Here is a 13,490-nt window from a genome sequence, read left to right on the forward strand (position 1 = left end):
AATAAATGCCCAAAGGGTATGCTACGCTTCTATAACCCTCAGCCTGAATGAAGGCTGGCAGTCCCTGTTTTGTGGGCCAGCACAACCAATTCCCCCATTTAATACCTTACTACACAAACCAGCGCCTTGACCCACGCCCAAGGCACTCAGCTTTACTTGTTCTGTGGGCTGGGACCGCTGCTCTTCTGTTTCACACTGTGTCTCCTGGTTCTGCTCATGCTCCTCTGCCATTCTTCTAGTGCCATAGCTCTCTTGGATCAAGGAGATTCAATGCACAGGGATCTCAAGGTCTGAAGTCCATGCATCATTCCTGACTCTACCTTTGCTGGTGGTGAGATCCCTCGTGTTTCTCAGATGGCTGATTTTATTCCCACAAGAATGGTAATCACAATCAACCCTGTTAACAGTGACTCACAGGTGAATGATATAATCTAATTAATGTATTTCTATTTTCCTTTAAAAAAGTTGTATTGGCACTTCATCCACATGTCATACAATTCAATAATTCAATAATATCAGAAGAGTTGTACAATCAACACCACAATCAATTGTAGAACATTTTCTTCTTCTTTGTACTCATTGTTATTGGTGTAATCATTTTTAAAATTGTGGCAAAAATATATGTAACAGAACATTCTCCAATTCAATAACATCTACATATCTAATTAAGTGCCTTTGATTACACTGTTCATGTTGTACAAACATTATTGAAATCCTTTTCCAATTTATTCCACCACCATTAACATCTACCTTCTTACCAAGACCTATTAGAAAAGGTCAATTAGTGAGAGTAATACAGCCTCTGGCTTTATGAATAAGGCAATGGCTTTAATAATAAGAGCCATATTAAATAATTCACTGCATTGCAGGTATCTACCCTCCCCTTGAGTCAGATAAATACACTAAATGTTAAATTTTTCAAATAAGTTTCTAGAAGTCATGGTAGAATCCTATCTAGAACACAGAGAAGTACCAAAAATGGAAATAATTAATTCTGCTTGGTAAGAGGTATATGGAAAGAGAGAGGCCAAAAGTTCTTCATTAGGAAGTTGATGAAGAAGCAGAGATATGAAAGATGATCCGGGTTCACAGATTAATAAGAGCAGCTGCAGGTACCTCTTATCACAGGGCAGAGCTTATTAAACATCCACTAGATAGGGTAAAGAAGTGGTAAAAGCTCAAAATCCTTACTACTAGTGTAGGAAATAAACATCATGTAAAAGTACAACATGTGGGAAGTGACAAATACAAAGAGCCAACACAAAGCAGAACAGAGAAATAATGATATGATACCTGGGTCTTGCTTTAAAATATTACGGTAAAAAAATTAATGGGATAGATGAGGCAAGAGGAGCAAAATCTTGATGCTAGAATTTAGGTGTTAGATATAATGTTCTATCACTTTTATATTTAAAAAGTTTACTTTTTAAGTATACTTAAAAATTATACTTAAAAAGGTTTTATACTTAAATGTTTACATAAAAATAAAGAAAAATGATGGAACAAAGCGGTTAGGGTGTGTCCTGTGAGAGGAAGAATTCTGTGACCAACTAAGGATACCAATGTGAGATATCTTCTACCCAAATGATTTATCAAGCAGGCAATCGAATGCTCACATGTAGAGTTCAGTTCGGAAGACGGTGTCGAAGAGCGATGTTGGCAGTGAGTTGGGAACAAGGTGTTGTTGTTGTTAGGTATCATTAGGTTTGTTCTGACCATAGTGACCTTATGCACACAGAATGAAACACTGCCCAGTCCTGAGGCACCCTCACAGTTGTTACATTCAATCCGTCTTGCTGAGGGCCTTCCTCTTTTTCTCTGTCCCTCTACTTAACCAAGCATGATGTCCTTCTCCAGGGACTGGTCTCTACTGCCAACATGTCCAAAGTACATAAGAAGAAGTCTCGCCATCCTTGCCTCTACGATGGCCTCTGGCCATACTTCTTCAAGACAGATGAGTTTGTCTTGTTAGCAGTCTTTCGTGACTTCAATATTGTTCTAAAGCATCACTTTTCAAATGTATCGATCCTTACTTGGTCTTCTTTATCCAATGTCCAACTTTCATCTCCGTATGAATCAACTGAAAACACCATGGCTTGAGCTCATGGAGTTTATCAGGGGATCTCCAGCTCTGTATACTCCAAATACTGCTCCTTCCCCTTTTCCTTCCAATTTTTGGCATTCTAATTGCCAATAATTATCAATGCATCTTGATTGCATGTTTGGTCAATCTTAGACAGAGGAAGTTGGTGAAGTTCCTCAATTTCTTAATCACTAGGTTTAAAGTTTGGTGCATAAATTTGAGTAATAGTTTTATTGACTGGATTTCCATGTACGGGGTTAGATCAAAGAATCATACTTCAAGACAGATCTTGAACGGTTCTGCTTGATGTGGAATGTAACGGCATTCCAATGGAATCTGTCATTCGCAGCACAGTCAGCCATATGACTCTGGTTGTCTGATTCAAACTTGTCAACACCAGTTCATTTCAGCTCTCCAATGCCTAGGATAGGGATCCTCGGGCATTCCATTTCAGATAATTTCAAATTTTGCTAGATTTGTACTTTGTACATTCTAAGTTCTGATTACTAATTGATGTTCTCAGCTGTTTCTTCTCATTTTGCATGGTGTCCTATTGGAAATGTATGTGTAGAAGGCTTTACTCTCACAAGCTTTAATCCATTTACATCATTATAGTTGACTCTACTTTGAGAACGCAGCTTTTCCTCAGTCATATTTTGAGTGCCTTCTGTGACCTGAAGTGCCTGCTATCTTCTGGCACGATCTCTAACAATGCTCTGCTGCTATTCATGAGGATTTTAGTATCTGACAATGTTCTGCAGCTATCCATTAGGTTTTCAGGGCCTAGTTTCTCTAAAAATAAAAAGCCTATTCCTTCTTCCTAGTCTGTTCTTAGACTGGAAGCTCTGCTGAAACCTGTTCACTTGGGGTGACCTTGCTGGTGTCTGAAATACCAGTGATGTAGCACCTAGCATCACCGGAACACATACGGCACCACAGTATGACATACAAGTGGTGGAATAGAAAACTATGCAGCCCAAAAACACAGTGAGGAGACTACAAAATACATCATGACATGGTCAATGACAGAAGGGCAAATACTGTAAGAAATCGCCCCGACAAGGATAAACACACCAAGACAAGGGCAATCATCTGTTTTAGGTCAAGCAATCCTCTAATCTGGCCTCCAAGCAACGAGGTCACGTGCCTCCCAGATGCTCATCAACCACATCACCTCCTTATTTGTACATCTTAAAAATCACTTTGCCAGAGGAGATCTCACCTCAGCTAGGGTCCATTTCTCATGCTGGGCAGAGAGAGGGACCAATCAGTTCCTGCCATGTAGCATTAGTCCATGGTCCTCCCAAATCAGCAGACGCTCAGACAAGGATGGTTAGTGAATCTTAATCCAAGTTCAGTTTGGGGGTGTGGAGGGAAATGCATATCTATCTCAGAGAAGGTGATTTCACTTCTGTTGGCAGGTAATCCGTGAAGAGCAATCTGCCACTGGGGAACATGCTTAACATTATTCTTATGGCCCTTAAATGGGAGACTACATCTGGTATTATGTTCATAATCTGGCACTTTTGACTGAACTTTTGTCTAGTCCTTGGTCACTCAGGCTGTGCATTATGGACAACTGGAACTTTGGACTTTGCCCCTGCAAGGTGCACAATCCTCTTCATTGGCCATACCAGAAGGATCCAATTTAGAAACAGCACTAAGTGAAGCTGGATTTTACCTTAAACACACCTACAGCAGATTAAAAAGAGCTTAAGTCCTTGGAGTAAAGGCCGAAAGACTCTAGTGTGAGAAGATGCAGATGACTCTTATTCCAAGGTTGCGGATTTGGTTCAGATTTCTTGCATTGAGGGTTTCTCTAGAAAACTTAAGACTTCCATATAGTTGCTATTTTCATCCTCTGCTCTTTTATGATCTATCTTGGTCTAGCAGCCATAATTCTACCTTAGTGAATGTTATTAAAAGCTCTGTCTTATTACTGACCCTCATTGTTTACATAAATAATGTCCAGACACTTAACATTTTTCAATCTGTACAAATCAATAATCCCTGTATTTCAGTCTAAAAAACTGTCCCATGTATGTACATTTTCATTTTCTCAACAGTATTTTAAATTCTATATCATTGGCTAAATTAATAATACTGTCACTAGAACCACTATATGTCCTATGGGTGTGATTTCTACTGTTCCCCAATAAAATGTTAATGATGTCTCTAAAGTGTTCCAGGAAAATATGTAAACCATAGATTAGATCCATCATTAGATTTTGAGCTTGCACTGAATATAGCCCTAATCGAAGATCAATTAGTTCTTATGATGCGCTCTTGCACCGCACTTTCCCTCGTGAAGTGATCACTGATGACATAGGTGCTGTTGAAAGGTGTGGTGAAGAAATCAGAGGGTGCCTCGCCGTCATAAAGAACAGCTTCTGGGGCCGTACAGGCTTGTCTTAAAACAAGCAGACATGCTTGAAACAAGCAAACAAATTGACGTGATCCAAGGACTGTAAACAAAATCCAAGAACGGAGGAAGGAATTATATTAGAGCTTAAATGCGAAGCGCCCAGTTTACAGAGGGCTGTGGAAGGCAGAGTGCATGCATCACCAAAAGGACAAACTCACTTGTCTAGGAAGAAGTGCAGCCAGAAGGCTTCTTGGAGGCAAGAATGAAAAGTTCCATATTTTGGACAGGCTGTCAGGAGAGACCAGTCCCTGAGAAGGATGGCATGCTCGGTAAAGTAGGGGGGCAGCAACACAGAGGAAGGCCCTCACGGAGATGAGTTGGCATTATGGCTGCAACAGCGGCTCAAACACAGGATCAACTGTGAGGACGGTTCAGGACCTGGCAGTGTTTCGTTCTGTTGCGCATGAGGTTGCCAGGGGCCAGAACTGACTCGGTATCACCTAACAGCACAAGGATGACAGTGACAGGCCCAAATTCATGGACGGCCCCCCAGGTGGTGTACGCCTCCAGTGAGTCACCTCCGACCATGGACGGGTGTGACTAGTCTTGCTGTCACACAGAGTGCACTGGAACGTGTACTAATGAAGATGCAGTTACGTGGAATTTACCAGCTGATCATATTTTTCTCCCTTTTGATCCATTTTATATGTGTTCTACATTTTATTATTTCTGCTTTCTTTTGGATTGAGGATTTTATGTTTGTGGTGTGTTTTTTTTGGGGGGGGGATGAGGTATGTTTTTCTAAATATGAAATCCAAAATAGGAAATCTGTACATGAAATCCAAAATAGGAAAAGATAGTAACTGAATTAATAGTTTCTTAAAGCTATGGCAGGGAGGTTGTATGAAAATGGGGAGCTTTTAATAATGAGTAAATAAATGAATAAATTGTAAAATTGATTGTGGTGAAGATTTCACAACTTTAATATGTTAAAACCATCAAATTGCATGGGGTATGTGCAATATATATCTACAATATAGTTAAAACTAAAAAATAAAGAACAATTAGGCAAGACTCCACTGAGGGAAGTGTAAAAAAGCACACACACACAACAATGGTTCACCCTTTACAGGATGGATAAGTAAACAGAAAATAAGTAATCACGTGGCATACAAAAATTTGGGTTATTGCATAGTCACATTAATTTTAAAACAAGTTCCTGGAAAATAGTGCAACTAATTTATTTATACCACTTGTAGGTGAAACCATGAACCAGTCGAGATAGAAATCACACAAAACACAAGTAGGAAAGGTCCTTCACAGAGCAGCTTCACCAAGCTCGTAGAAAAATAGAACTGCAAGAAAATGTAATTTCTCCAAACTTTTTGAGGCTCCCTCTTTAAGACCACTCGTTCAAGAGTATTAACATATCACCTTAATCGTAGAGGTTAAGTAAGGAGAATGCAAATTAATTATTTTCATATCCTTTAATACTCATTTAGTAGTTCACTTGCTTTTAATTTTTTAGGATAAAAATCCTACCAGAGTTTTGGTAATGGCACAAAAGGACAACATGTATTGTTTTCAAGGTAAAATTTGAGTATGCTAGCATTTTAATAAAATATTTTCCCGAGACCAGTAACTAACATTTCTTAAGACCACCTTGCTGCTACTGCACACTTAGAGTGATGCCTTTACCACCGTCAACTGTGCTGTCTCACACCAAAATGGAAAATGCTAATCAGATGATCAGAGACAAGTTGCGCTTCGGACTGTGTAAATGTGCTGAAATATTAGCGAGGATATGATTTCTCACACTTTGGCCTTTTGATGAAACACCTTTCCAACACCAGAGTGTCATCTTATTCTACAATTTCGCACATCAGCTAACAGAGTATCTACCCTGAGAGGCCAGTTTCACATTGCACTAATGAGTAATGTGAGTAGAGAAATCTGAACCTTGTTAGCAATTGTGGAGCCTCCAGGGAGCCTGGGTGCTGAGGACTCTCCTACTTACCACCGCCATGTCTGTCCTGAGGACCCTGGCTGCCGCGGCGATGAAGTCCCCCAGCAGCACGGAGAAGCCAGGCAAGCCCAAGGAAAAAAAGCGGGGTGGGCAGTGCCTTATGATGGTATTTAAGATATCCTAAAAATAGAAGAATCCAAACTGTAATTTTCAAGGAAAAAAACCCCTACATTGTCAGTTCATCTATACACATGACCGCTGTATAATCTAAGAGAACATAGAAATTTTATTGTGAAAGGGGCACTGGGAGATGAATCAATCTAGACTAGTGTTCTCATTTTACCATTAAGAAAGCGCAGATACCAAGCTATATCACTAATTGTCTGAGATGGAAACCTTGGCAGTGGAACTAGATACGAAAGGCGAGTTCCTTGGACAAGCTGTGGGAACAGGGCGGTACATAAAACTTTCAAATACCTCTCACTCAGTCTATTCTATTTTTACCTTTCAATCCATTTCAGTTTTCAAAGTTCAAAGCACACTGTTACATATAAAAATCTTAAAATGAAAGAGATGAAAATGTGCACTCCAGGTTATTTTATGTGCCCCCAAATGGGAATATATGTCGTGCCATGGTAATGTTGGGCGAAGCCTGGCAGGGTAGGGTTATGTGTTAGGCAGCTAACCCACCAGATCAGAACTGTGAAACCAGAGAAAGACAGAGCTTTCTACTCCCATAACGAGTCACAGTCTCAGAAAAACTCAGGACAGTTCTACCTAGTCCTACAGGGTTCGCTATGAGTTAGGAATCAACTGGATGGCAGAGTTTTGGTTTGGTGGTGATGTGACCGGTAACGTTCTCAGGTACTTCTAATGATGCTTATGGCTCTAAGTACAAGTGTGATGGCAAAGCCCAACTAGAGTCTTCAGTGTGCAAGGCAAGGTGAAGCCTGCTATGTGCCTGGATACTTCATATTCCTTTGCCTGATATGGCCTCTCAGTTAGAGCTGGCTGGCTGGTTCATTGCTTTCCAGATCTACTCTGACTAAGATGACGACTCCATTTCTGCATGTGGTAGACTATGGGCCACTCCTGGATGGCTTTCATTCTATCCACAGCCAAGGCATCTATGCAAGTGTGGGTGTACAAGGGGAGTTAGTAAGAAAATCACAAACTTAGTTAAGTGACTTATAGTTACATAACCTATACTCAGAAATAAAACTCATTGTCATGGAATTGATGCTGACTCATAGCAACCCCACAGCACAGGCTAGAACTGCCCTGTGAGTTTCTGAGACTAACTTTTCACGGGGGTAGAAAGCCCCATCTTTATCCCATGTAGTGACTGATGATTTCAAATTGTGGCCTTCGTGGATACAGTCTGAATATATAAGAAGCAAAATATGACAAAAGACCTGGCTTCTTAGTTTTCAGTGTGATTATCTGAAAAAATCTCCTTAAATAATCCTGATTCAATACTATTAAATTAGAACAAAATAGTAGTTATATGTTAAATTCTAGCCCTTTTTAATAAAAATAGCTTTACTATGTAGTGTTCTTAAAAGATAATTTTTATTTAATCACAAAATATTTTTCTTAATATTTATTTTTTTTCTTAGCTGCTGGACAGATTTACTTCCTACGAATCATGATTTTTATGGCCATTGAAATGACTGGACAATATTTAATCCAGTAGAGCTCCCTTAGATATTTTAGCAAATATTAATTTAATGTTTTAGCATTAAACAGACTTTTTCCTGTACTGCAAGTAAAAAGGGTAATAAAAATATTATTTTTCAAGGAAGGAAGAGAGAAAGGGAAGAAAAACCTCCATCATGCTTCTTTCACGTTAATGTTTAACCCTGTTTTAATCTCGCACTTTGATACACTTCAGGGTCTCTATCAGCTAAGGCAAACATTGTAAGGGGGTAAGCAGATGGATGATGCAGTTTAGAAAGTGTGTGGTAAACTCATGCTCTACGAATAGAACAAAAGATCCACCTTTTTCATAATTAAGCCTCTGATTAATGCCCTGGGCTCCTCACCACACACCTGTAATTACTCACAGAGGTACGCATTGTGCTGGGCCGAGTCTCAGAATATCAGGCACCAAGCTCTCCAGCAGCAGATGGAAGCACATTTCTGTTGACATATGCTGCAATGAAAGGATTCATGCAAACCTGCTATCAAGGTAGCAGAATGCTGTGCATTTGAAGATTAATAATGCAAACAACCGTGATGTTAACTTTGTTATGCTTCTATTAATTCCATCTGCTGGCTGAGGAGCTAAACCCTGAACCCAGTAGGTTTTAAAAATCTTTAGCACATACTTAAATCTAGCCCTGTTTCACTATTGGAATTTAGAGTTTTAACTGAAATATTTATTTCTGGGATGATTGTGTGAAATTTTTAATTAGTTAAAGTCAGTTTTAAAATGGTATTTATTGGCTTTGTAAGATTCATATGTGGAAAGGTAACAATTTTCTAGCACAGAGAATTCAGGAAAAAATGAGTAAACTTTCACTGACTCTAGAGACAGCAGGTATGTGCGTGGTGAGGGTAAAGTCACATGGTCCACGCCTCCCGCCTGCCCCCACTCCCCACCCCTTCGCAATCCACTGGACCTAGGCCAGCCACTTTAACCTAACCTGTTTCTACAGGCAAGAAGATCAGAACAAGAGGGCAAAATAACAGATGGCTACCCTATGCTTCCCTGCCACCCACACGAAGCCAGAGCCCCAAGGAGAACCAGCCCAGGCCAGCAGTCACAAGGGAAATATAGCACAGGCTGGGCTAATGTGGGGGCTAAAAGAGTCAAGTACACAGCCATTCAGCAACATTATAGCCATATGCCTGCTTGTTTTGCTTATCCATGCTGAAAGGAAAGAAGGCAAAGTTTGTTTTCCTTTTTTATCTCTGTGATAACTTTTAGGAACGAGAAATAGCTGTATGTGGTTCAGAGGAGAGCAGCTGTCCATCCCGACAGACGTGCACCAAAGTGTATGACCAGTTCCTCAAGCTCAGAGCAGAATCCTTTTCCTGCTTTCTCCTCAATACATTAAGATCACAATTATAACTGGAATCTGTGGAGAAAAGAATCAAAACCAATCCAAAGATTTTGGAAGTGTCTTCCCAAGCTCCAGAGCTTTCTGTACCGGCAATGTAGGATAGTTCTCAAACTTCGTTCACTCACACACAGGCTCCCACTTTCTGTCATATCCACGTCCAAAATGAATATAATTTACTTAATACACTACTTAAAATGACTCATTCTTAAGAAATTTGTTAAGGTACTCTGAAAACAAGCATACCTCTCATACATAGAAAATAACCCTTCAATTAATGCAGTGGCAGTAAAATGGTGATACTGAATTTTTGCTAAACACCACAATTAGAAGCTCTGGGCTATTCTCCTTGTTAAAAGGGAGAAATACAACATCAGGTGTTGAGAGAAGGTCTTATAAAATTCCAGCTAGCTTGCTTGTGAGTGTCACAAAAACTGGCAGAGAGTGGGATAGGGGCAAACATGCTCATTCTGCGGTTTGATATTATTCAGAGTTGTGCGTAGGACCACTAGTTGGAAATGCCCTGGACTCACATTCTGACATGACAGAAAGAAATCAAGAACACGATGGGAAGAACTAGGTGACTATGGGCAGACATATAATGCTTAATGTGATGATAACCTCCTTGAACAATTGCATCTAATGAGATAGGAGATATGACAATGTGCCTTTATAAAAGGAAAAAAGAACCTGAAGATAGCAAACATAATCACATGAGGGAAAAACTCCAAAAAAGAGTAGATTTTGAAATGTGTTACTTTGTCAAACTGATTTTGCACATTTACTTTGCAGATTTCAGCCAACTACTATTTGCTATCACACAGAACGATTATTTTTAAACAGTTCAAGGTGGCACAAATGAGCCTATTCAATTACATAGAAAATTTTAAACTCTGGCGTTAAAATTCAGATAAATAATATCCTTAGCAAAGCTTTAGAGCAAGTGGCCATAGCACATGTAATATTAAGGCAAATGACAAAATTAGAAAATGATATTTTTAGATTTTTCGTGTTCTGTTTTTCTAAATAGTTCTACATAAGACTGATAGCAGGATTAGTTTGTTTCCATACTCTAACCAGACTAAACAATTAGTCAATAAAGATGAGGTTTAATATAAGAATCTAGCTTATTCTTATAAGCTGACCAGGATGTGGTTAATGCTTTCAATTAAAGGAAATAAAATGTATGCTACAAAATGGTGTGATTGGAATAGGCCATCAAAATAGTATTTTTCCTCATGCTTTTGGGTAAAAGTTCATGTACATCCTAAGATTATAATTGTAAATTTACAGCTTATCAGAAGATTCAGTTTTATGAGAAAGTAACTGGTGAGAACATCTGTCTCTTATCACTGATCTTGAAAAAAAAAATCAGGAAATTCAAATAAAGGCATGTTATTTCCTCCCCTACAGAGCACAGGTCTATAAACACAAACCACATTCAGCCTGGTAAATGAATTGCTTTAATTGAATGTTATGTACACAGTAAATGGAAAAAAACACAAGTGATAAAAAACCTTATGGTGATGTCAACAGAAATTGTGTTGCTTCTTTGCTTCTCCTATAATTGACCTTTAGAACGATAGATGTGTAAAATAATTTTGTTTATTATGGCTCCAAATCTTCCAACAATTACACAAAATGAACATTTTAAAGGAAGGATTCATTTGGGAAGCATTTCCATTGTTTACATAATTGCACAGCTATAATTTAGAGCTCGTCTCGTTATGGGAAATAAAAAGGGGGGCATCATGGGCCATTTCAATTCAAAATATTGCACAGAAGTATTGGGGAAAATATCCACTTTAAAGCAGTTCAAAATAGCCTTGTACACAAAAACATTTCAATAGAGGAGCCTATGAAATATAAATGTTCAAGAAAGTTCCATCCTTCAAATGGTTTTAGAAATGTTGCAACTGTACTTTAACACCAATTATATATACATTATTCACTTAATATTTGCTCTCAGCCCAGCAGATGATGGTTGTAACACAATAGCCAGCCATCTGTCTCACTGACTTTCTTTAGCGGACTTATGCCTGCTCTTCCAGAGCAAACAGACCCAGTGATTCACCCAGTGATTCACTCCTTCCATGAGGCCAAACAATATCCAGAAAAATATAACATCTGTATATACAAAAATAACTCAACTCACTGCTTTAATTTTTACTTTACAAAAATGAAAACATTACAACATATAGATCACTTTGTTGCTGATTTATAGTGGGTTCTTAGTGTATTAACCTTGTTGATAAAAAGGTAATACTGCCTCTACTCTTGAACTGGGGGAAAACTAATGTGGAGAAACTGATATAATTCAAGCTTTATGGATTAAAAAGGCAGACACATCCTGCAATATCTTGGAGACATATTAGTAGGTGTCTAGTATTGCACTATTGGCAAACCTTAGAGATGCCAATTAATAAAACTGTTCCGGTTAGCATCTAGTCAAAATTGCGGAGCCCTCCTAGTTTCAAGCCTGATCTGGGTTCTTTCATTGGTGCTAAATAAATAGAATCTGCCCTTCTGTGCACAAAGACATCGCTCACAAACACAGGTTATCTGGCCTTCTTTCACCTATGTTGGTAAAAGTCAGAGTACTGAGGTGATAAAAATAAAACCTATGTTCTTATGCCCTTTAAAAAATAAAAGGCATAGTCAAATGTGGCATGACGATTGCCCTTCCACACAAGTCACTGGACACAACAATACGGCAAGTCAGCAGTGAATTCTCTTGAAGGTTTGGGACAAGGGATATGTGGGAGGTGCTATGCATTATCTCCTAGAATGGCTCACTGTAGAGGGTAAGCAACGAGTTTTGTACATGCTGGCGGGAAATGTGACTCCCCTGGGTATGACTCCTTTCCTGAACGAAGCCAGGAGAAACTGAAACACATCAGAGCAGCAAGAGTGGAGGTGACTGTGGAATTCAAGTCACTCATGCGCCTCACTCTGAGAACTGTTGTAGAGAAGCCAGGTGTATCTTGGACTGCAGAGTAAAAGGGGGAATGGTGGGAAATAAGACGCACAGTTCTGATGGGCACAGGCCTTGCTCAGACCATTTGCACAGGGCCAGAATTTCAGGAGTGATTGACAGAGCAAGCTGACAGAAAATCTCTAGAAGCCTCCAGTCCTAAAGAGAACTACTGAGATGTAGTCAATTAATCCCATATGTGATGCATTATAAATTCTGGCTTTGACTCTGGAATTGGGCATGTGGTCAGGAGAGACCAGCCCTTGGAGAAAGACACCAGGCTTAGTAAAGTAGACGGGCGGAAAAAAAGAGGAAGACTCTTCACAAGGTGGTCGACGCAGTTTCTGAAACAATGGGCTCAAGCAGAATTGTGAGAATGGCACAGGACCAGTCAGTGTTTCCTTCTGTTGTGCACCATACTGTCTCTATGGGTCAGAACCAACTCAATGATACCCAAAAACAACAACAAGAACAACCACCACCACCACTACCACCACCACCTACCTGTGACTATACTCCCATTTTGCAGGGAGCGCTCTGTTATGTGGATTACGGAGGGATCCAGTCCCCATTTTAGCAGAGTGTAAAACAAGTTACCTACCACCTGTTGCTTCCTTGGGAGGATGCTTGGCTGAAACGTAACCACACCTCTCTCAAAGTCAGTCATTTGTGTATAAGGAAGATCTAGGAAGCACAGAGAGCAATCCCAGTACCATCAGAACCGGGACCACCAGTGGAGGAGACTGGAAAATCTCTGAAGTGACTGAGGCAAGACCACAATTGTGGCATGAAGACCATGGGGCAGAGCGAAGGTGCCCCACCAAGACCAGACCCAGACCCAGAGGCAAGGAGGCCCGACAAAGAACAGGGGAGCCGCGGCAAACCACGAGACGGAAGGCAGAGCAGGGCGCTGGCCCGCCAGGCAAAAGCAAGGGCTCACGGACCGAGAGGCTGCAGACCAGAGACTTGTCTACAAGTCCTGTGTGGCCCGTGCAATGAATGAGCAAGCTCAGCATAGAAGTAGGGAGTTATTGGAG

General features: G+C 40.0%; 1 protein-coding gene across 1 annotated transcript in view; it reads right to left on the reverse strand.

Moving 5' to 3' along the window:
- The window catches only part of RALGAPA2 (Ral GTPase activating protein catalytic subunit alpha 2), a 415,476-nt gene that overhangs the window by 174,620 nt on the left and 227,366 nt on the right, over positions 1-13,490 (reverse strand). The window contains exon 24 of the mRNA XM_075564042.1: positions 6,466-6,594. Within this exon, the coding sequence (XP_075420157.1) occupies positions 6,466-6,594 (129 nt within the window). The remainder of the gene's footprint in view (positions 1-6,465; positions 6,595-13,490) is intronic.

This window comes from Tenrec ecaudatus, chromosome 12 (genome assembly GCF_050624435.1).
Source record: "Tenrec ecaudatus isolate mTenEca1 chromosome 12, mTenEca1.hap1, whole genome shotgun sequence".
Lineage (NCBI taxonomy): Eukaryota > Metazoa > Chordata > Mammalia > Afrosoricida > Tenrecidae > Tenrec > Tenrec ecaudatus.